At 45.3% G+C, this 24,442-nt stretch overlaps 1 protein-coding gene across 1 annotated transcript; it reads left to right on the top strand.

Moving 5' to 3' along the window:
- The first annotated feature begins 289 nt into the window (after positions 1-289).
- Positions 290-23,059, top strand: rpn1 (ribophorin I). Its single transcript, XM_078543056.1, has 10 exons — positions 290-619; positions 5,838-5,902; positions 7,799-8,105; positions 9,684-9,893; positions 11,183-11,375; positions 13,924-14,023; positions 18,902-19,040; positions 19,667-19,786; positions 20,989-21,234; positions 22,782-23,059. Exons 1-10 carry the CDS (start codon positions 383-385, stop codon positions 22,962-22,964), a joined length of 1,800 nt encoding a protein of 599 aa, XP_078399182.1. The 5' UTR covers positions 290-382; the 3' UTR covers positions 22,965-23,059.
- Positions 23,060-24,442: the final 1,383 nt, after the last annotated feature.

Genomic DNA, 24,442 nt, shown 5'->3' with positions numbered 1-24,442 from the left:
TCATGTGATGAAACCTCCCGGAATATATGCAGCCAGAGTTGGCAGCCCATATGGTGAACTGGGGTGTCTAAATATTATATAAGCTGTTTTTGGCTAAATATTATATCTGGCTGGAAATGGTTTTCTGCTATAAAAATCATATACCAACCTCGACAATTCACTGATATTGTAGAAATGGTATAATTGTTTTATGAGTTTTTTTTAAACAAAGTATTTTGACAGGCAGTGAGTTAGCCGCCAGCCGTTGCTAAGGGCGGGAGGGTCCTTGAGTGCAGGCGCCGCCATCTTGTTTTCCCTCAATGGGGGTGGGAGGGAGAGAGTGAAGGAAGCGGAGGCCGGCCAGAGCTCAGCAGCATCCGTCTCCATCTGCAAGTCTTGTGAGATGAAGGGGCTCCTCTCCCATATCATCTTCTTCAGCGGGCTCTGGGTTTCCGTGCGGCCGGTGCATGGCGACTCCCTGGTGAACGAGGATGTCAAACGCTCGATAGATTTAGGGACTCACTTGGCCAAAATCACGGCCGATGTGACGCTGTCCAACAGCGGGCCGTCCCCGGCCTCAACCTTCATCCTGGCGTTGGAGCCGGGCCTGGAGGACCACTTGGCCTACATAGGAGTCACCGTAAGCAATTTTGTTTGCCCAAGTGGGGGAAGCTCGGTCATTTTGGATTGCAAATACTTATTTGCAAGCTTTAATTGCAGATTTTTGTTTTTTTTTTTGCAAACCCCGTTTACGCTGCAAAAGAGAGAGAGAGAGAGAGAAAAAAAAATAATCCAATGGCCCACGAAATGTTGGCGAACGGGAATAAACCAGTTGCATTTGCCCAGACGGTGCATTTATGTTCTCCAGGAAGGATAAGGTGTCTTTGGAAAGTTTTGCCTGCCCTTGGGGGTTGAATGAATGACTCTGAGCTGTGCTTCCGTGTTGCTGCAGCTCCAGGAGTTTGACACGTATGCACAAAACTCCAGTGTTCAGGGTCATTTACCGACATCCCACCGAGTGGGATATGTCTTAACCGCATTACAATTATTAAATAAAGTATCCACAAGTATATATTTCAATTTGTGAAAACGTAAACCTTTTGAAGGTGAAGCATTTAATTTCATCACTTTCTGTGTTACTCTCAAAACTCTTACCCTTCTTTGTTAGATGTTAAATTTATCCCCTCCAGTCCCTGACTCGCCAGCCATTGGAAAGTTTTATTCCTGATTCACTTTTATCAAAACCTCTAACAGCTTTCAGTATTTTTTTAATGTGACATTGTGTCCTGAGACATCCATAGCGTTTTCTTTGCATGGTTTATCGCCTGTCTGTGGAAACGCTTTAAAGAAAGGGAGACTTGTATTTATGCAATGTTTTTTCGTGACCTCAGGATGTCCCAGGGTGCTTACGGCCAATGAAGTAGTTTTGAAAAGCGTAGTTGCTGTTCTGTAAGAAATGCAGCAGCCGGTTTGTGCACAGCAAGCTCCAACAAACAGCAAAAGTAAGAAGACTTGTATTTATGTAGTGCTTTTGACACCAAATGTCCCAAAGTGCTTTACAGCCAGTGAAGTACTTTTGAGGTGTAGCCACTGTTTTAATGTAGGAAATGTGACAGCTTATTTGTGCTCAGCAAGATCCCACAAACAGCAGTGTGATAATGTCTGGATAATCCTTTTGTTTCGTGTGTTGTCGATTGAGGCATAGGTATTGACCAGGAAATTGAGAATAACTTCTCTTCGACATAATACCGTGGAATCTTTTGTCAGAGATCAGATTAATGTCTCATCCAAAATAAAACACCTCTACAGTGAAGCACTCCCTCAGTTCCTCACTTGAGTGTCAGCCTGAGTATTTGTGTCCAAGTACTGGATGATTTTTGAATGCAAAACCTTCGGACTGAGCCATGGCTGACCCAGCAATCTCATTTCACTATTGGGAGTGGTTATAACTAGCCTGGTGGCCTCCAAGAAATGCTTTGAAGTTAGCCATGTTAGGAGATACTTTTCTACTTTTTGGGAATCTATCCCCTGGTCGTTGTGGGAGACTTCTGCATTCAATTTCCTTAAAATTCTTGACATACCCTATGATCATGTTCCAGCCCAGTACTGCCACATCTGCTGATGAAGCCCTCATCCATGCCTTTGGGCAGCTGTGTTCTACTGACTGGCTTCCCACCTCGAGATTGCCAAGAACACTAACTCCTGCCAATGCTGCAAAGTATGGTTTATGCGAGATGATGTCATCACGTACTGCAATGTCAGCGGTGAAGAAAGGGGGGGGATGCTGTGTTTTTCAGACTTCACACCCACTGGACTTTGCAAAGGCAGAGCTTTTTCTCCCTTCTGTATTAATTTGGCCTGTGCCATCTTTAATGCAGGCACCTACCTGAGTCATCCCTGATGACCAACACCACACCACCTTCTCAAGGGCAATTAGGAATGGGTAATAAATGCTGGCCTAGCCGGCGATGCCCACATCCCATGAATTAATTTTTAAGAATGACAGTGAAGTCACAGGCACTGACTGCCTGTGTGGGGAGTGCACCTTCCCACTCCCGGAAACCAAGAACTGTGATTGTACTCGAAAGAGTTGCAATCTGTGACTGTTGGTAACTCGAAAGAGTTTCTATGCTTGTGATGTCAACAGCCACCCTAATTTGCACCAAACCTCATTTACCAGTCACCCCCCCCCCCCAACCCAAGCTGTGCTTGTTGACCTCCACTGGCTCCAAGTCCAATAACACCTCATGTTCAGATTCCTCCATATGGCCTTATCCATCCCTATCACTCACCTCCTCCAGCCGTATAACCATCCAAGATTTTGGCATTGCTCCAATTCTGACCTTTTGCACATCCTTAATTTCCACCACTCCACCATTGGTGGCTGTGCCTTCAGCTTCCAAGGCCCTAAGCTCTGAAATTCCTTCCCTAAACCTTGGTGCCCAATTTTTGTCTGATTACACTTCCCTGAAGCACCTTGTGATCTCCCCCCCCACCTCCGCCCCCGCTGCCTCCAGTCCATTTTAAAGGTGTAGTATAAATGCAGGATAATGTTGAATGGCCTGTTTGATGCTGGGATATTGAATTGTTGGCACAGGTCTCTGCCTGAGATCACTGAGTCCTTAAAGTCTGAGACCAATCCTGGAGGTTTCAAACTGGCAACCTTGAATCAGTTGGGTAGGACTCTTGCCTCAGAGTCGAAGTTTTTGTGCTTGAGCTTAACCCAAGACTGAAGTGGATAAGCCCAACGCTGCCAGTGCTTAGAATGTTTTCGTTATTGCAAAGGGGATTGAATGCAAGAGTAGGGAGATTATACTTCAGTTATACAAGGCATTGGTGAGACCACATCTGGAGTACTATGTACAGTATTGGTCTCCTTATTTAACAAATTATCTAAATGCATTAGAAGCAGTTCAGACAAGGTTTACTAGATTAATACCTGGAATGGGCAGGTGGTCTTATGGGGAAAGGCTGGACAGGCGAGGCTTATATCCACTGGTATTTAGAAGAGTACAAGGTGTCTTGATTGAATCATATAAGATCCTGAGGGGGAACAAAAACAGAATTACCTGGAAAAACTCAGCAGGTCTGGCAGCATCGGCGGAGAAGAAAAGAGTTGACGTTCGAGTCCTCATGACCCTTCAATGGAAGTTCTGTTGAAAAAATTTTCTCTGGTTGTGAGACTTTGGAATTCTCTTCCTCAAAAAGGCAGTGGAAGCAGAATCTTTGAATATTTTTAAGGCAGAGGTAGATAAATTCTTGATAAGCAAGGGGGTGAAAGGTTATCGATAGGCAGGAATGTGAAATTAAAATCAGATCAGCCATTATTTTATTGAATGGTGGAGCAGGCTTGAAGAGCCGAGTGGCCTTCTCCTAATTTATGTGCCAGGACCCTGGAATGCTCCTTTGTTGGAAGTGCCACCTTTTGGTGAGACATTAAACCAAGCCCCATCTGTCTCCTCAGCTAGATGTAATGATCCCCATAGCAGTATGTTGCCCTCATCTAACATCAGTGAAAGATATTATCTGGTTATTAGTTTATTATTGTTTGCTGTGTACAAACTGCTGAGTTCCCTGACTTTGTAACAGTAATGTCATCTTTCCTTCTCTCCCTCCTTGTCTAGTTCAATCATGCCCTACTGTAACTGACAGATTTAAATAATGTCTTATCTAGTGTCTCGCTCATTTGCCTTGTTTTAGTAACGTCCTCTTTCTTGTATGGTTCACTTGCTGTGATGTTGTTCTGGTGGCTTTTGAATAATGGCAAATATATTCTGTTGGGTTAGATACAGAGTAAAGCTCCTCCTTGAACACGGGTGACAGGACAGACTTTCCCACAATAAATGATAGCTAACCCGTGCTGTACCTGCCCTGTGAATGTTTGATGGAGACAGTGTAGAGGGAGCTTTACTCTGTATCTAACCCCGTGCTGTACCTGCCCTGTGAATGTTTGATGGGGACGGTGTAGAGGGAACTTTACTCTGTATCTAACCCCGTGCTGTACCTGTCCTGGGAGTGTTTGATGGGGACGGTGTAGAGGGAGCTTTACTCTGTATCTAACCCCGTGCTGTACCTGTCCTGGGAGTGTTTGATGGGGACAGTGTAGAGGGAGCTTTACTCTGTATCTAACCCCGTGCTGTACCTGTCCTGGGAGCGTTTGATGGTGACAGTGTAGAGGGAGCTTTACTCTGTATCTAACCCCGTGCTGTACCTGTCCTGGGAGTGTTTGATGGGGACAGTGTAGAGGGAGCTTTACTCTGAATCAGCCCATAAGAAGATATCTGCCATTACACACACATTGTCATTCTGTGAGAGTAGCCAGGCAGTTGAGCTGTGGTTGGTCCTCCGCTCCCTTCTCCCTGAGAATGTGCAGTGTCAGGATACCCTCCTTGTAAAATCATACCCACCTCCAAATCTGAGACTGTGAATGGGGCGTATATCCCTGGACAAGAGAATGACCCTGGAGCAGGGAGGTTCCATTGGAATAGGAGGTTTCTCCTTGAGCTTGTTCATACTCAGCCGGCAATGATTTTGCTGGATAGGGGCCGTGGACCCGTGGTTGAGAACCCCAGGCCGAGTTCACTACAGCAGCTGGTCCCTGTAGTGAATTATTAGCAAGAAGCTGCAGGACTGAGCCCTTCCTCAACTCACTTCTCTTCCTCAATGTGTGCAGAGTTAGCTTATTGAAATCAGCAGGCAGTTGGTGTGTCAGCCTTGCCTCAGTGCCCATGTGTCGGAAGGCTCAGGTGCTATTCCTGAGATTTGGGCATGTAATGTAGACTGACACTGCATTGCAGTACTGAGGGACTGGTGCACAATCAGAATTGCTGTCTTTCCAGCCCTATCCACATTTGTGAAGTGGTTTGCGACATGCTGAGGCTATGGAAGGTATTATGTAAGTGTAAGTTTGTTAGTTCATTGTTTGCCATTATGGCCCTGGGCTGATCCGAGGAAAATAAGTGATTTCTATCCATTGGTGGAAAGTGCTGTGTGACAGGTTTTCTCTCTTGTGAAGCCTGCTGACAGCTGGTATCTGGGCTTTACGTGGTGATTGCTCATTTGGCTGAGAAACCAAACGGGCTAGTGCCAGTGAGACAGTAACCCAGCGGAGTCAGTGCTTTAAGGGAGGTGGAGAGAAAGTAGGAGGGAACAAACAGCCTACTGGAACTGAGTGGGAGCACAGCTAGCTGTTGGGCAGAGGTATTAAACTGATGACCATAACACCACACTTTGTGCCTTTTGTCCCTGCTGCTTTCACCATTTCTTATTTTGAAGGCTCCTGGGGTTATTTGGTAAGGTCAATTGTTAATTGCTTGATCTTCACTTTACGATTAATTGGACTGTATTATTTTATCCAGTTGAAAACCGATGATGAAGAAGAAACTTCATTGGCTTTGGAAGAGACACGTGTCACAGGGCAGAGGTAAGTGCTTTATCTCCATCCTGCCCATATCTATTCTCTTGCCTTCGTGCTCATTCAAGGGCTCAAGGCTTTTCTCGCACCCCCCCCCCATCAAAAAACCCGAGGCCAGGGATGCACGTTATTATTGTCCAAGTTGATTTTCCAGTTTATCACATCTATTTTCCTTGGATTTAAGCTGCAAATGGTGTGTGTAGTTTCCTAAAAACCTGCTGCTGCTTCCTCTTCCTCCTCCTCAAATTCTGGGGCGGGATTTTCCGGCCCCACCTGCTGCCGAGATCATCTGGCCCTGCCGAAAGTCGATGTACTTCTGGCTGGGCTGCCATGACGGGTTCCGAAAATCCCGGCCCCCGGCCCTATAGTTACCTGACTTTCACTCGCTGTGCCAGTATGTTAATGTTACTATTGCAGCTTTTTCAACTGACCATTTTTCTGACTACTTCTGTATTTGAAAGTTCCAAAACATTCCCAACAAATGATCTTTTGGGAATAAAAACTGATACCACCATGTTTTATTCATTTAGTAACTGTGCCGTGACTGGGATTCTAGGGAAAAATCAGGAACCACTAAAAGTGTGGTAAAAGGCTGTAGATGCTGGTTCAGTTGGAATTCCTAAGTCTGATTATTAGGTAAGGGTGCCCAGGGATGTGGAACGAAGGTGGGTAAATGAAATTGAGGTACAGAACAACATTGATTTAATTTAGTGGAGCAAGCCCATGGAGCTGTGAATGACTTTCTGTGGTTTCTTTTTACACTACCACCACCCCACCCCCCCGCTCTATTTTGTCACATTCCCAAACCTGCATGCTTGAGACCAGTTATAAGACCATAAGATGTAGGAGCAGAAGTAGGCCATTTGGCCCCTCAAGTCTGCTCTGCCATTAAATGGAGATCATGGCTGATCTGATAATCCTCAGCTCCACTTTCCTGCCTTTTCCCCATAACCCTTGATTCCCTTGCTGATTAAAAATCTGTCTATCTCAGACTTGAATATACTGAATGACCCAGTTTCTACAGCCCTCTGTGGTAAAGAGTTCCACAGATTAACTACCCTCTGAGAGAACAAATTCCTTCTTATCTCTGTTTAAATGAGCGACCCCTTACTCTGAGATTATGCCCTCTAGTCCGAGACTCTCCCACAAGGGGAAACAACCTCTCAGCATCTACCCTCAAGCTCCCTAAGAATTTTGTATATTTCAATAAAGTCGCCTCTCATTCTTCTAAACTCCAGTGAGTACAGGACCATATACAAGATGCACTGCAGGAACTTGCTGAGGCTTCTTCAACAGCATCTCCCAAGCCCATGACTTTTACCACTTAGAAAGACAAGGGCAGCAGGCGTGTGGGAACACTATCACCTGCAAATCACACACTGTCCTGACTTGGACAAATATCCATCGTCATCACTAAATCAATATCCTGGAACCCCTGAAGTAGCTAAAAACAGGAGAATCAACAGGATCAGTTGTGTAATTGGACTAGAAACCCAGAGATTGAGAATTCATATCCCACCAGGGTAAGTTGTGAAACTCATGGGGCTAGCGCCTTAGAAAAATGGCCACAAATTGCTGTAAAAACCTATTTTGTTCATTCTTTCAGTGATGAGAGCTGTCCAGCTGTACCTGGTCTGGCCTACATGAGACTCCAGCCCTTCATTGTGAAGCGGCCTAGCAAACCATTGTAAACACAATTTCAACTTGAAGCCTCATTGGGACATTTAGAACTGGATGATAAATGTGGTGATGCCCATGTCATCTACTCCCTGTGAGCAAATAATTTCTCATCTGCCTGAGTGTACATTATAGTATTAAAGCTATTTTGGGTTAACTGGTAGGGGTTTTGTTTATCGAGTCTAATGCACAAAGGAGCTAGCCCACCACTTTCTGCTTTATTTACAGTGGTAAGTTCTTCAGAGTGAAGTTGGGAATGCAGCTGGCTGCCGGTGCCAAAGTCAAGCTGGCACTTGAATCTACGTTCACACACGTCTTGCGCCCTTTCCCAACTCACATTGCCCAGGCCGAGAAGCAGTTTGTGGTCTTTGAGGGCAATCATTATTTCTACTCTCCGTATCCCACTAAGACCCAGACCACTCGAGTCAAGCTTTCTTCAAAGAACATCGAAAGCTACACCAAGCTTGGTAACCCCAGCAAATCTGAGGATTCCATTGATTATGGACCATTCAAGGACATCACTGCCTTCAGCCAGGTGAGAACAGCAAGTTTGTCTTTTTGTGCTCCCCCTGTCAGGATCCCACCTCCGCTCCCTCACCAAACTCCTTGACTTTTCTGGCACATATAATTTCAATGGCTGAAATTTGGCACACAAAACATGGGGTTCGCATTGTGGGTCAATCAGGGTAAAAGAGACTTGACCGATGAACACTCCAGCCGGGACCCAGTCTGCTCTGATGAACCTGGATGTGTGTCTCCTGCATGTATTTAATTTTATATTCCAAGCATTTGTTTGGCTGCAGTAGGGGTTCTGCTCTACTGTTTACAGTGATTTGCTCACCTGTTGGCAAAACCTTTGCTGTGCCTTTGCCTGATGAACCCAATAAGGTGTAAATGCACAAACATCTCCGTTCCATTAGTGATTTGTGCCACTGGGCCACCTGATGCTGTATTGAAAACATGGTCAATTTTAGGGAGAAATTGAAACATGTATAGGGCTGTGGGGAAAGAGTGTTAGAGTGGGAGTAAGTAGATAGCTCTTTCTAAGAGCCAGCACATGGGCAATTACCTCCTGAGTTGAATTTCTCGACCTTGAGGTTTGGAAAGGGTTGTTCTTGGCACAGTTGCCTCCTTGGTGAGTAGATTTCAGCTATCAGCTACAATGAGAATGAAAGAGCGTGCACTTGTTTAGCGCATTGTCACAACTCAAATGTCTTGAGGCATTTTGCAAACCAAATGATTGCTTTTAAGTATAGTGACAATTGTTATGTTGGAAAGTGTGACTGTCAATTTGTGCAGAGTGTGTAATTGGTCTGGAGTAAAAGCAAAATACTGTGGATGCTGGAAATCTGAAATAAAAACAGAAAATGCTGGAAAAACTCAGCAGGTCTGACAGCATCTGTGGAGAGAGAAACAAAATTAATGTTTCAAGTCCGTATGACCCTTCTTCAGAGCTGAAGAGAAGTAGAAATGTGATGAAATTTATACTGTTTAAGCGGGGGGGTAGAGCAGGTGAAGCCAGCAATAGGTGGGGGCTAAGGAGAGATTGACAAAGATGTCATGAACTAAAGGATAAAGGGAGTGTTAATGGTAGTGGTAAGGGTTAAAGAAGCCACTCTTTAGCCCTTACTTCTACCATTAACTCTCCCTTTGTCTTTTTGTCTTCAGCTCTGAAGAAGGATCATACGGACTCTAAACGTTAACTCTGTTTCTCTCTCCACAGGTGCTGGTAAATTGGTCTAGGGTATTTGGCATTCATTTATTCTTTCTCTGACTCCCACTCTGACACTCGGAGAACATGAAATGATTCTCCCTTCATGGTGCAGAACTGTTTGCCAACAATGCCAGACTCAGATTGTCAACTTGGCAGAGACCGATGTCCTTGTTTTGGATTTTTGATGATGCTTGTAGAAAGACCTGGGGACATGAAACAATCGGTCAAACATGTTCCCACCAGACTCTGAATTCTGCACTCTGCGAGGTATCTGTGAAAATGTAGCCCCAAGCGTATTAGGAAGAGAATAAGCGATGGCACCTAGACAGGAATGATGAGGTACCTTTGGTTATTTTTCCCACTGATTGAACGCTCTGTGATCTGTCCTTGATGTTTCAGGACACGCTGAGGTTGCACTACGAGAACAACAGCCCTTTCCTGGCTATCGTCAGCATGACCCGTCTTATCGAGGTGTCGCACTGGGGAAATATTGCCGTGGAGGAGACCATTGACCTGAAGCACTGCGGTGCAGTCCTGAAGGGGCCATTCTCACGCTACGACTACCAGAGACAGCCCGATAGCGGGATCTCCTCCGTTAAATCTTTCAAGGTACTTTTCACTTTTCAGCTATTACACTGATTTACAGTGCTGCCCTGCCACATTGGAGATGTATCAAACACCACAGTACAACATGGTGCAGTGTTATTGATGCACTGGATAATTCGACTTGGGGCACTTGTTGGCTTAGGGGGTGGGGAGTATGATTCATGTATATGGATTTTCATTGCTTGAAATGCAAAGATCCTAGATTCAATTATGAATAAGCCCACTTAAGCTGACATACGAATGATGGGCCAAATGGCCATATTCTGTGCTGCATCATTCTCTAACTAGAGGAGCCGCAGTCTAATTCCAACCCCCGATTTGAGGAAGGTTGAAGGTGGCAGGATAGTTTAACAGGGCAGATAGCAAAGCGTATGGGACCTTGGACTTTATAAATAGAGACATAGAATACAAAAGCCTGAAAGTTATGATAAATGCATGCAAAATGCCAGTTCTGACCCAACTGGAGAATTGTATCCAATTCTGGGCACCACATTGTGGAAGGATGCGAAGGCACTGGGTAAACTACAGAAATATTTATTAAAATGATTCCAGGGATGAGGGGTTACCATTATGTGGAGAGACTTAGGGAAGCTGGGGCTATTCTCCTTAGAGAAGAGATATGATAGAGGTGTTTAAAATTGAAAGATTTAGACAGAGAATATAAAGAAACCATGTCCAATTGCTGAAGGATTGATAACCAGATGACACAAGGTGATTGGCAGAAGATCCAGAGGTGACATGAGGGAAGACATTAGTTTGCGCAACGAGTGGTTAGGATTTGGAATGCACTGTCTGATAGGGCGGCGGATACAGATTCAATAGTAGCTTTCAAAAGGGAATTGGATAAATACTTGATGGAGAAAATAACTTGCAAGAAAACAGGGAAAGAGTGGGAGAGTTGAACTAACTGGATTGCTCTTTGAAAGAGCTGGTGCAGACTTGATGGGCTGAATGGCCTATTCTGTGCTATACTGTTCAACGAAATGTATTAAAGTAATCTACACGATGCTGCTCAGTGGAACTGATCTCTGTCTTTGTACCATTTAGCTTGTATTGTTTTTCCTTTCTTCCTACCAAAATGTATCATCTTAAACTTTCCTGCACTGAATTTCTTCGGCCACGTGTTTGCTCATTCCACCAGCCTGTCTCTGTCCTCTTCAAGTCTGTCACTATCCTCAGAGTTCACAGTGCTTCCAAGTTTTATGTCATCTGCAAATTTCAAAATTGTATCCAAGTCATTGATGTACATCAAAAACAGGAGTGGTTCTGGTACTGTTTCCTGCTTGTTGCAGACCATTCTACCTGCTGCGGCCCAGGATGTTTACTATCGTGATGATATTGGAAACATCTCCACCAGCCACCTGGTTGTTCTGGATGATTCCGTGGAAATGGAAGTCCGTCCTCGCTTCCCACTCTTTGGCGGCTGGAAGACTCACTATGTCATCGGATACAACCTGCCCAGCTACGAGTATCTTTACAATCTCGGTTAGTACCTATCTTGGCATCTTAAACGGGTAAGAGAGATCTAACAGTGAGTGCTATTGGTTCAGACTCTTGGCGCAGCATCCACTTGAAAAATTGCTTTGAACCTAACCAGTGGCAACACTTTGTGATGATTACCAGGGGTAATCAGCATAACTGGAACCTGTTTGTCTGCAATTCTGGACAGGCAAGGGCCAGTCTGAAGCCTGTCAACCCTGGGTTAAGTGCCCCATCAGCACTGCCCAGAACCCACAGCTCTTGTTCTTTTTCTCTCTCCTCTCCTGAAGACAATATCTTTCAGTGAGCCTTCAAGCAGTACCTCACCTAAGTCACTGGCCTTCATGTGCAAAACTAGATTGTCAACAGGGTATTCAGCCACAAAAGGCTTCACATTATTGGGAATAGGAAGAGTCTCATGCGGAGCTCAAATGGTGATGTAGACTTGTTGGGCCGAAAGACCTGTTTCTGTGCTGTGGACAGAACTTCACAGAATCTTAACGGCACAGAAGGAGACCATTCAGCCCATCATGTCAGCACTGGCATTCCAGATGAGCATTATTGCCCTGCCTTTTCCCTGTACCCTTGCATATTGTTTCTATTCAAATAATCATCCAATGCCCTCTCGAATGCCTCCACCACACTTCCAGGCAGTGCATTCCAGACCCGAACCACTCGTGTGAAAAAGTTTTTTCTCACGTCGTACTTGCTTCTTTTGCAAGTCACTTTAAATCTGTGCTCTCTCATTCTTGATCTTGGGAACAGCTTCTCCCTATCTACTCTGTCCAGCCCCCTCATGATTTTGAACATCTCTATCAAATGTCCCCTCAGCCTTCTCTCCAAAGAGAACAGTCCCAACCTCTCCAATCCATCCTCATAGCTGAAGTTTCTCAACCCTGGAACCATTCTTGTAAACCTCTTCTGCACTCTCTCCAATGTGTTCACATCCTTCCTATAACATGTTGCCCAGAACTGTACAGAATACTCCAGCTGAGGGCTAACGAGTGTCTTATATAAATTCAGCATAACCTCCCTGCTCTTGTACTCTCTGCCCCTATTAATAAAGCCCAGGATACTATATGATGCTTTAACTGCTCTCTCTACCTGTCCTGGCACCTTCAATGATCTATGCACATAAACACCCAAGTCTTTCTGCCCTTGCACTCCCTTCAAAATTTTACCCCTTATTTTATATTGTCTGTCCATGTTCTTCCTATCAAAATGCATCACCTCACACTTACCTGCATTGAACTTCATCTGCTACCTATTTGCCCACTCCAACTTGCCTATGTCATCTTGAAGCTCCACACCGTCCTCCTCACAGTTCACAACACTCCCAAGCTTCGTATCATCCACAAACTTTGAAATTGTCCCCTGCACACCAAGATCTGGATCATTAATATATATCAGGAAAGGCAAGGGTCCCAATATGACCCCTGGGGAACTCCACTACAAACCTTCCTCCATCTCTTTGCTTCCTATTTTTCAGCCCATTTTGTATCCACATTGCTACTGTCCCTTTTATTCCATGAGCAGTAACTTTTCTCACACTGACACTGCGGCACTGTGTCAAATGCCTTTTCAAAGTCCATGTACACCACTTATCCTCATCAACCTTTTCTATTACCTCTTCAAAAAACTCCCAAGTTAGTTAAATATGATTTCCTCTTTAGAAACCTATGCTGGCTCATCCTTATCAACCCATATTTTTCCATGTGACTACTAACTCTATCCCAAATAATTGTTTCCAAAATGTTGCCCACCACTGAAGTTAAACTGACTGCTCTGTAATTGCTGGGCTTATCCTTATGACCTTTTATGAGCAAGGGTGTAATGTTTGCAATTCTCCAGTCCTCTGGCACCACCTAGGAAAGACTGAAAGATTATGGCCAGTACCCCTGTCATTTCTACTCTCCCCTCCTTCAATATCCTTAGATGCATCTTATCCGGTCCCGGTGCCTTGTCAACTTTAAGTACCAACGAATCTATTCAACACTTCCTCATCAATTTTGAACCCTTCTAGTGAAAGAATTTTCTTGCCTGTCACCATAGCCTGGGTAGCACCCACCTCCTTGGTAAAGATGGATGCAAAGTATTTATCTAATACCTCAGCCATGGCTTCTTCATCCATTTCAGGTCCCTAAACAGCTCTACTCCTCCTTTTACCACCCGTTTTACTATTCGTATGCCTATAGAAGACTTTGGGATTCCCAGATTTGCCAGATTTTCTCATCATCCCTCTTCGCTTCTCTAAAATACTTGGTGGAAGCCCAGGCCCAACATCCATACAGGATGAGATCAGTCTTGGTACCTCATTGGTCTGTGTGGCACATTGCCAGTCTTTCCACTGACCCACCAGGGAGTGCTTCACTTTACTTGATATTTTCAGTGCCAAAAATAATGTTGGTCTAAGATTGGATCAAATCCATGTGTCCCATTCTTGGCCCCTGCTCCACCACTGTGATTGGATGGTTATGTGTATACTGTACTTGTATTTATTCTGCTGTTGTAGTTGTTTAGTTCCACGTCCATCACACTTTTTGTCTCCTGCCAGGTGACCAGTACGCGCTGAAGATGAGGTTTGTTGATCATGTGTTTGACGATCAAGTAATTGATTTTCTTACTGTGAAGTTAGTCCTACCAGAGGGAACGAGGTAAGCGATTAGCCAGAGTCTCTGGGTTCGGGGGAAGGGGTCATTTGGAGTCTGTGCTGTATTTTCTTTTTTACATTCCTGGGAATTGCACCTCTCCTGGGTGCTGTCCTTTGCCGGGTGCAGTCTGAAAGCACTGCTCTCACCAAAGTGGCCATTATTCACACATGAGCTCCTGGTGACTATAACCTAGAACCAAATTTAACCCTGCACTCGTCTGACCAGTGTCAATGTGCACACAGGCACCAGGACCCGTTCACGCTTCATTCGTGTGCTCACTGACCTACTTTTGCTCACAGTTAATGTCTCAATTTTAAAATTCTCATCTTTGCTTTTAAATCCCTCCATGGCCTTGCCTCTCCCTATCACTAATCTCCTCCAGCCCTAGAATGTTCCAAAATACCTGCATTGTTCGTATCTGGCCACTTGAGAATCCCAATTTTAGTCACTCTACTATGGATGGTTGTGTCTTCAGCTGCCTAAGTGCCAAGCTCTGGAATTTCTCCCTAAACTTCTCTGTCGCTCTACCTTGCTCTCTGAGGTGCTCCTTAAAACACTCCAAGCAGTTGGTCACCCATCATAAAGTTCCCTGCTCACTGGTATCTTTGAGTTTATTATGAATTGTGAAGCGGTGGCATCAGCATTGATTCTAGGCCGATGGTATGGTTGTTGCTCAGCTGCTGCCAGGCAGCACAGGAATTTCCAAGCCTTTCCGCTGGAGTGCATGAGGTCAATCTTCTTTGCTGTTTCCCACCATTTTATGAGGTGTCCTTCATCAAGGGACTCAGAGTCAGGCAAAGCAGTAGGGATCAATGGGATTTACTCAGAATTCCTGAAGAACATTGGGTCACAGGGAAGGAAGTAGCTAGCAAAGCTGTTTACTAACGCCCACACCATGGGCACTATTCCAAACACCTGGTGCCGCTCCAAGATACCGGCCATTGACAAGCTAAGGAAGCAACTCAATGATGCGTGCAGCTACCACCCCATAACCCTGCTCTTATAACATATAAGGTCCTGGAACGCCACCTGCTAAACAGGCTGAGTTCCATCCTGCAAGCAGCAATGTCTCTGCCCCCACACACCGCCCCAGGTTTTTGCACAGGCCACAACTGCCCTGAGCAGATTCTGACACTGACCTCATATTGGGGCTGGTTTCTTGAAAGGTCTGAAGACAGGAACTACCTTTGTTGACTTATCCTGTGCCTATGGCACAGTGTGATGCACAGGCATGCTGCTGAAACACTCCAAAATCATCTGCTGTGGGAAAACCCCACAGCTAATCAACTCCACGATCAGCAACCAACAGCTCCTTGTGCACTTGGGAGATCAAATGAGTCACCCACACACAGCCAACAACCGGCTCCCACAGGAATCGGTCCTTTTCAACATAAATTCCAGCGATCTCCCTCGCACAAAGTCACGGCTCTTCAAATTTGCTGATGCCTTGGCCCTGGATTTCCAGGCTAAAGAAAAACATCAATTGAAGATCCATGTTCTCTGGAAGCCTACTTCAGAAAATGGAGCAAAAACAAAAATTGCTGGAAAAACTCAGCAGATCTGACAGCACCTGTGGAGAGGAAGACAGAGGAGTTAGTGTTTCGAGTCCGTATGACTCTTCATCAGAACTGTTCTGATGAGTCGTACGGTCTCAAAACGTTAACTCTGTCTTCCTCTCCACAGATGCTGTCAGACCTGCTGAGTTTTTCCAGCAATTTTTGTTTTTGTTTCAGATTTCCAGCATCCACAGTATTTTACTTTTATTTCAGAAAATGGAGACTCTGACCAAACACTGCCAAGACTGTCATTTCAGCCTTCCACCTGAACAACTCATAGGCCAGGGAAGAACTTCATGTTCAGCTCTGTGGCCAATCATTAACCCATGACCCAACGCCGAAATACCCTGGCATCACTCTTGACAGTACATTGTCCTATCGGCAACACCTTCAGAACATCAGAGCAAAGGTCAAGACAAGAGTGAATCTTATAGGGAAACTAGTGGGTACCACCTGGGGCAGCAGAGCCAACACTACACACTGCTTCACTTGCCATGGTTTACTCAACAGCAGAGTACAAATGCTCATCCTGGCTCAGGAGCCACCACACAAACTTCGTAGATATCTACCCTACACCCCAGGAAGTCAAGGATTATTTCTTGGATGTTGAGACCGACAGGCTTCCTGTGCTTGAACATATTGAACCTCTTGATGTCCGCAGGGAAAAATCTTCAAAGAACGCCACTTAACAGCTAACGAAGTAACCCCATTGACACAGGACCGCCAAACAAAACTCTCACACTTGTCCGAAATCCAGTAGATCCTATTGGAACATACTCTACACCCAACAAACTCTAGACGACCCCACGTCTCAATGGACACCACCTAGTTTTCTGCAAACTGGTAACTGAACGATGTGTTGAAGTCCCAGGTTTCCCCTTCCATGGAAAATCTGGACAACCCTCAACCATTTGAGAAAGGCCCAGGGAAGATGTCATTTGCTCCACAATTAGAACATGAGGAGCAGCTCAAATTGTGACTGTGACCATCCAGATCAGACCATCGTCCACATACTAAACTCCTGCCGTGAGAGATCCATTGCAGGTGGCTTCGCAACCATTCACACTGTGTCAGCTGAAACCATTGAGTGGATTGTTAACTTTGACACTGATCTATAACTGCTCCCTTAGCCATTCAAATAACAAAAACCTGCCCTAATATCACCTGTGTAGCCAGTGTCAAATTTAATTTAACAACTCTGCTTTGAGGCACCTTGGTTGCTTTATTATATTAACGGCATTATATAAATACAAGTAATAGTTCGTCATTAGTAGCAATTGGTAAAAGATATACTTCTGTGTGAGGGGCACTGAGCAAGAGCTGGAGTCCTGGTCACTTACTCTCCCCCTCCGTCGGCTCCAGACCACTACATCCAATTGTAATGCCCAGACTTACATTCACAAGCTTTGATAACTGGTGGTGGCTTGTGAACCCTGGCTGATGCCATACTGCACATCAAATTTACCAGTTGGACTACCAACTTCGAATAAAGAGACATTAATGGTGGAGGAAAGAGCAGATAATATAGAGAACTACACGATGAATAGTTTAAAACCAGGCAACATGAGAGAGTCCTTGAGAACCATTAGATGCATCTGTACATGGCAGAATAGTTCGTGCACGAAAATGCTACTGTTTTCACCTGTGTATTTTTCTCGTATGTATATTTGATTACTTGCTGCAGATAATCTTTGGCAGATATTTGAGCCAGAGGGAGCTTTACTCTGTATCTAACCCCGTGCTGTACCTGTCCTGGGAGTGTTTGATGGGGACAGTGTAGAGGGAGCTTTACTCTGTATCTAACCCTGTGCTGTACCTGTCCTGGGAGTGTTTGATGGGGACAGTGTAGAGGGAGCTTTACTCTGTATCTAACCCCGTGCTGTACCTGTCGTGGGAGTGTTTGATGGGGATAGTGTAGAGGGAGATTTAGAGTCATAGAGGTCTACAGCACAGAAAAGGGCCCTTCGGCCCATTGAGTCTGCCCCGGTCAAACAAGTACATAACTCTTCTAATTCCATTTTCCAGCACTAGGCCCATAGCCTTGTATGCCATGGCATCGCAAGTGCACATCAAAATACTTAGGTGTTATGAGGGTTTCTGACTCCACCACCCTTTCAGGCAGTGAGTTCCAGATTCCCACCAACCTCTGGGTGAAAAAATTCTTCCTCGCATCCCCTCTAAACCTCTTGCCCCTTACCTTAAAACTATGCCCCCTGGTTATTGATCCCTCCACCAAGGGGAAAAGTTCCTTCCTGTCTACCCTATCTATGCCCCTCATAATTTTATACACCTCAATCATGTCCCCCTCGATCTCCTCTGCTCCAGGGAAAATAACCCCAATCTATCCAATCTCTCCTCATAACTAAAACTCTCCAGTCCAGGCAACGTCCTGGTAAATCTCCTCTGCACTCTGTCTAGTGCAGTCACATCCTTCCGATAATGCAGATTCCAAAACTGCACGCAATACTCTAGCTGTGACTTAACCAGCGTTTTCTACAGTTCCAGCATAACCTCCCTGCTCTTATATTCTATGCCTCAGCTAATAAAGGCAAGTTTCCCATATGCCTTCTTAACCACGTTATCTACCTGTCCCGTTACCAAAAGGGACCGGTGGACGTGCACACCAAGGTCAGTCTGATCCTCAGTACTTCCCAGGGTCCTACCATTCATTGTGTATTCCCATGCCTTGTTTGTCCTGCCCAAATGCAACACCTCACACTTATCTGGATTAAATTCCATTTGCCACTGATCAGCCCTCCTGTAATCTGAGGCTATCCTTCTCACTACTTACCACCCCACCAATTTTCGCGTCATCCATATACCACATACAGCAAGGGACCCAACACCGATCCCTGTGGAACCCCACTGGACACTGGCATCCAGTCACAGAAACACCCCTCAACCATCACCCTCTGCTTCCTGCCACTCAGCCAATTCTGGATCCAATTTGCCAAATTGCCTTGGATCCCATGGGCTCTTACCTTTGTTATCAGTCTCCCATGTGGTACCTTATCAAAAGCCTTGCTGAAGTCCAAGTAGACTACATCAAATGCATTGCCCTCATCTACACACCTGGTTATCTCTTCGAAAAATTCAAAAAACCTGTATCCTGTATCTGACCTTATGCTGTACCTGCCCTGGGAGTGTTTGATGGGGACGGTGTAGAGGGAGCTTTACTCTGTATCTAACCCCGTGCTGTACCTGTCCTGGGAGTGTTTGATGGGGACACTGGATAGTTGAAGTGGAGAATTCCATTAAAATTCATTGCCTTGAGCACAAAAATATAATTGCTCAGTCAGTTAATTTTTGCCCTTCAATTGCACAGGAACATTCAGGTGGACACTCCGTATGTGATAAACCGACAGCCCAACGAGCTTCACTACACCTACCTGGACACTTTTGGGCGGCCTGTCATCATTGCTCACAAGTCTAACCTGGTGGAGCAGCATATTCAGGATATTGTAGTAAGTGGATTGGATGTGATGTATCCAGTGATGAGGGGGCTCATGATGGATACCATGATCAGGGAGGGAAGGTGAGAATTGATGACAGATCCACTGATAGCGAGGCTCGTACGTTGGTGCTGATGGTATTCACTTTGCATATTTCCTATAGTGATGTCTGTGCTGCTATCCCGACATTTGGTTCTATTTGCCTTTCAGTTACATGACTTCACAGACAACTGAGGCTGTATTTGCACACCCAGGATCCATTCCAGAGCCGCAGCCATTTCACAAAGGAATTAACCTGGGCTGGTATTAAATTCTGTTAGGATTACACTGCCTGCCCTGTGTTTCTGAGCAGGCTTTGGGATTCAGGTGCTATTCCCCTCCCCCACCCCAGTATATGTACAGTTGGCACTCGGAACCCATGCCCATCACTCTCCGGGACAGCCTGAGTTGTGGATTTTACACCTTCCCGTAGACTAGTGATGTTCCTTGTGGGCTCATTATTTTGATGTACCGTCTAGTAGCTGTTCCACCCCTTCCTAATGAGGCTGCATTAAACTATTGAACCATCAGAGAGTTGCCTGTAATAATGATTGCACTTTCTCAGGGTTGTCTGTCCTCTTTTCTCTCCCCCTCTTCAGGTCCACTACACTTTCAACAGGATCCTGATGCTGCAGGAGCCCCTACTTGTGGTCGGAGCTTTCTACATTCTCTTCTTCACCGTCATCATTTATGTGCGTTTGGATTTCTCCATCACCAAGGTGAGTTGGTTAAAGTTAACGTTTATAATCCTGTCACTGTCATGGTTCTGCCTATTAATTTGTCCCTCTAGAAAGTTTGGCTCATCTCGGACTCTGCTGCTCATATCCTGTCACAGTAAATCCCAGTCCCCTATCACTCGCTGCTCACTGGCCCCCTTGTTTCTCCCCTCCACCCCCAGCGTTCTCATTCTTTTATCGGCTGTGGCTCCTTTGGTAGCACTCTTGCCTTTGAGTCACAAGGTTGTGGGTTCAAGTCTCACTCCCAAGACTTGAGCACAAAAAATCAAGTTTGACACACACATGCTGTACTGAGGAAGTGCTATACTGTTGGAGATGTCTTTTGGCTGAGACCCTAAATAGAGGTCCCGACTGCCTTCTCGCATAGACATAAAATAATCTGTTACTTGGAAGAGCAAGGGAAGTATTCCTGATGCCCTGGTCAATATCAATCCCTCAATAAAATCACATTATTACATTGCTATTTGTGGGATCTTGCTGTCCACAATTTGGCTGATGTATTTCCCATGTTGCAACAGTGACTTTATTTTTGAAATAAGTACTTCAGTGACTGTAAAGCTTTTTGGGCATCTGGTGGTTGTGAAAGACAGTATATAAATGCAAGTCTTCCTTGTGTTCAAACCCCTCCATGGCTTTTCCCACTCCCTGTCTCGGTAATCTACTCCAGCCCTACAACCCTCAGATATCTAAGCTCCTCTAATTCTGGCCACTTGAGCATCCACAATTTTAGTCACTCCGCCATTGGCGGCTGTGCTTTCAGCTGCCTGGGCCCAGGCTGTGGAATTCCCTCCCTAAACCCCTCTGCCTCGCTCTCCTCCTTTGAGAGACCCCTTGAAACTAACCTCTTTGACCAAATGTTTGGTCACTTGTCCTAAATCTCCTTAATAACTTGGTGTCAGATTTTGGTTCATATTTGTTCCTGTGACGTACCTTGGAGATGTTTCACCATATTAAAGGTGCTATCATTAATCTTAAAATCTGCAGCATAACATCTATTAAACTCACTATCAGAGTCTGCTTTGTTTCTTTTTATTTTCTTCCCCCAACCCCATTCCCAGTGACTGTGGTGACATTGAACTGTACAGAGGCCGATTTCAGCTAACAATATCAGCAGCAGTTCTCAGCTTTGTTTTGTTTTATTTTCTTTCTCTTCTGTTCCTTCCACATGATCTTCACCCCTGCAGGACCCAGCAGCAGAAGCCAGGATGAAGGTGGCATCCATCACAGAACAGGTTCTGACTTTGGTGAACAAGAGGCTGGGCTTGTATCGCCATTTTGAAGAGGCTGTGAATAAGTACAAGCAGTCGAGGGACATTGGCACGCTGAACAGCGGCCGTAAGACCCTGGAGACAGAACACCGGGCTCTTTCTGCCGATATAAGCTCCCTGCAGTCAAAGCTGAAGGCTGAAGGATCGGACCTGGCTGAGAAGGTAAGGGATTTGTGCTTGGTCTGTCCTGGACACATGATGCATGTCAGGCTTCCATCGTCATCAAAAGGCAGGTACAGCGTGGGTTAGATACAGAATAAAGCTCCCTCTACACTGTCCCCATCAAACACTCCCAGGACAGGTACAGCACGGGGTTAGATACAGAGTAAAGCTCCCTCTACACTTTTTCCATCAAACACTCCCAGGACAGGTACAGCACGGGGTTAGATAGAGAGTAAAGTTCCCTCTACACTGTCCCCATCAAACACTGCCAGGACAGGTACAGCATGGGGTTAGATACAGAGTAAAGCTCCCTCTACACTGTTCCCATCAAACACTCCCACGACAGGTACAGCACGGGGTTAGATACAGAGTAAAGCTCCCTCTACACTGTCCCTTCAAACACTCCCAGGACAGGTACAGCACGGGGTTAGATACAGAGTAAAGCTCCCTCTACACTGTGCCCATCAAACACTCCCAGGACAGGTAAAACGACTTGTTTTTAACTGGCTGAATTATGGGGAAGCTGGATGAATGTACTTTGCTATTTTCACTGCCCAGTCTGCAGATATTTTTTTATTTGTTTATGGGATGTGGACATCGCTGGCTGGGCCAGCATTTATTGCCCATCACTAATTGCCCTTGAGAAGGTGGTGGTGAGCTGCCTTCTTGATCCACTGCAGTCCATGTGGTGTAAGTACATCCACAGTGCTGTTAGGGAGGGAGTTCCAGGATTTTGACCCAGCGACAGTGAAGTAACGGTGATATATTTCCAAATCAGGATGGTGAGTGACTTGGAGGGGAACTTCCAGGTGGTGGTGTTCCCATGTGTTTGCTGTCCTTGTACTTCTAGATGGCAGCGGTTGGGGGTTTGGAAGGTGCTGTCTAAGGAGCCTCGGTAAGATTAATTGAGGAACTGGCCATATTAAACTTGGGAGAGGGAGGCAATGGGATGAAAAGGAAGAAAAGATACTTTGTGGTCTTATCTTTTAGTCAAAGGCTCTATCCCTTGTTTGGAGGAGGGAGGGAGTTTTCATGAAGTATTATCAGGTTCAGCTCCCTGGCCAGCAAGTTATTCTCTACTGCAGGACCATCCTTGAATTGCAAGATAACCCCCTAGTTTCTCTTTTCCAGTACAAACCAACTTCTTAAATCACTCCTTCCCCCTTTCTCCTCGACCCTCATCAACACGTGTGAGGTGCTCATGGGCTACTCTGTCACCAAGATTGAGACCTCTGCCACTTCCCTCCTTTTCTCCTAGCCCACTTTGGCAAACTGCCCCATTCTTCCCCCTGCCATAGCCCTGAACACTCATCTTTCTCTTTCTCTCCTATCTCCCCTCGTGCCTTCTCTGAGCTCCTCTTCTCCATGAGATCCATCTTCCATTCCCTGACCCTGTTCCCACTTGGGATGTTTTGTTCATGAGCTATAGAAATGTAATTTGTTGTTTGCTGTGAGTCTGAGCTCACTGGCTGCTGGATATGGGAAGGAAGGAGGGACTGGGTTGGGTTCTGTGTAACTTATGGGCTGACTCTGGCTCTCTCCCACAGGTGGCCGAGATCCAGAAGCTGGATGGTCAGGTGAAGGATCTGGCACTGAAGGCGTCTCAGGAGGCAGAGCGGCTGGTAGCTGGCAAAGTGAAGAAGGACACATACATCGAAAACGACAAACACCTCTCCTCCAAGCGGCAAGACCTGGTGTCCAGGATCGATACTATCCTGGACACCTTGTAGTAGTGATCAGCAGAAACTTGTGTGCATTTGGTTTATCTCCTCCTCCCCTGTAAATGCAAGATCAGATGGTATTAAATCAATTATTTTGTTTTTGATGTATTGTGTGGGTCAAGGAGTGGCGACTGTGTCAGACTTTGAGGCTTTTATAGCATGTGGGAGAATTGGTCTTATTTCTCTTTATTCTTCTTAAGCAATCCCCTCCCCTCTGCCCCATGTCCCTGCTTATTGGTCCTTTTGAGGTTTTAACAGGAGCCGCCAAAAGGCCATGGATTGCAAAGGGTGGGGATGTGGGTGGCTGTTGGCATGGAGTGAGATTCAGTGTGAGAAGCTGAGTGTGAAAATGATCGCAGTGTTTATTTGAAAAACCTTCACAGATCAAACATTCCCCTTGTGTAATCAATTTTTTATTTTTTTAAAGGAGATGAAAAAAAGCTGTGTTTTATTTTACTGTGAATCATTGTGAAACCTCAAACTCTGACTGGCTATTCCATGGGGGGGGAGGTTGTTCTCTCCCTCCCCAGCTCAGCGTCCACTTCCCCTAGTCGGAAACTAATTTCAATGCTCTTGGATTTCTTAAAGTTGGACGGAGCAAAATTAAAGGTACAATTGAACCAGTTTCCCCGTCTGTCTGATATTTGTGGCTGTTAATGTTGTAATTTTTATATAAATCTTTACATCTCTCTCCCTTGCAAGCTGCTGAGGGAAATCTGAGGGAGGGGAGAGAAGGGGGCAAAACCAGAGCTGGATTCTAGAACTGGAAGAGGCAGTGTTCAACAGGAGTATACCAAACATCCACTATACGTGCACCAAGAAGTCTCTGACAGCAGGGCTGGGTGATGATGAGAGATCGCTAACTCCTGATAGCTGTCGAGTGACCTTTACTGGGAGATATGTGAGATCCTGTCAGAGGAGATCAGAATCTGGTTTGGCAGCATATGAACAATCAATGATTCTCTCATGTTGGGTTGTCAGTTGAGTGCTGACTATCTGCAAGTCGATTAGAAGGAAAGGTTCCCTCACCCCTTTGCACCCAGAAAGAGTTGGGGTAGAGGAGTGGAGAAAATTCAGTTTAACTTCACAGCTTGCCTCAATGTTGATTAAACAACTCATACATTCACTTCAAAATGTGACTCATTTGCATTCTGAGATGTTTTGGTGGAACCAACATTTCCTCAGCCACCATCACCAAAAAAAACAATGATCTGGTCATTTCTCCTCATTGTGGGATCTTACCGTGTGCAAATTAACTGCTGTGTTTCATCTAACAGTGATAATATTTCAAAACTACTTTGGCTCTAAAAGACATCCTGATTAGAACACAAGAATTTTTATTATGTCTGTGAAAAAGAGAAATAACTGGTTTTCTTTGCTAATTTTATCCCCTCAGCAAAGCCACACTCACTTGCCTTATCCGGTTGTGATGTCTACTTTCATCTGTTCATCATTTGTATTACTTGTGTGAGGATCTCGGATGCACA

This window comes from Cetorhinus maximus, chromosome 6, assembly GCF_964194155.1.
Source record: "Cetorhinus maximus chromosome 6, sCetMax3.hap1.1, whole genome shotgun sequence".
In the NCBI taxonomy this organism is placed as follows: Eukaryota; Metazoa; Chordata; class Chondrichthyes; order Lamniformes; family Cetorhinidae; genus Cetorhinus; species Cetorhinus maximus.
The sequence above is the reverse complement of the archived record's forward strand: the minus strand, read 5'-3'. Positions and strand labels throughout refer to the sequence as shown.

Bases quoted from the DNA above. Each gene is read 5' to 3' on its own strand.
- rpn1 (XM_078543056.1), top strand. From the start codon at position 383: ATGAAGGGGCTCCTCTCCCATATCATCTTCTTCAGCGGGCTCTGGGTT. The intron at 5,903-7,798 runs GTAAGTGCTTTA...CTTTATTTACAG, and splicing joins ACACGTGTCACAGGGCAGAG to TGGTAAGTTCTTCAGAGTGA. The intron at 8,106-9,683 runs GTGAGAACAGCA...TTGATGTTTCAG, and splicing joins ACATCACTGCCTTCAGCCAG to GACACGCTGAGGTTGCACTA.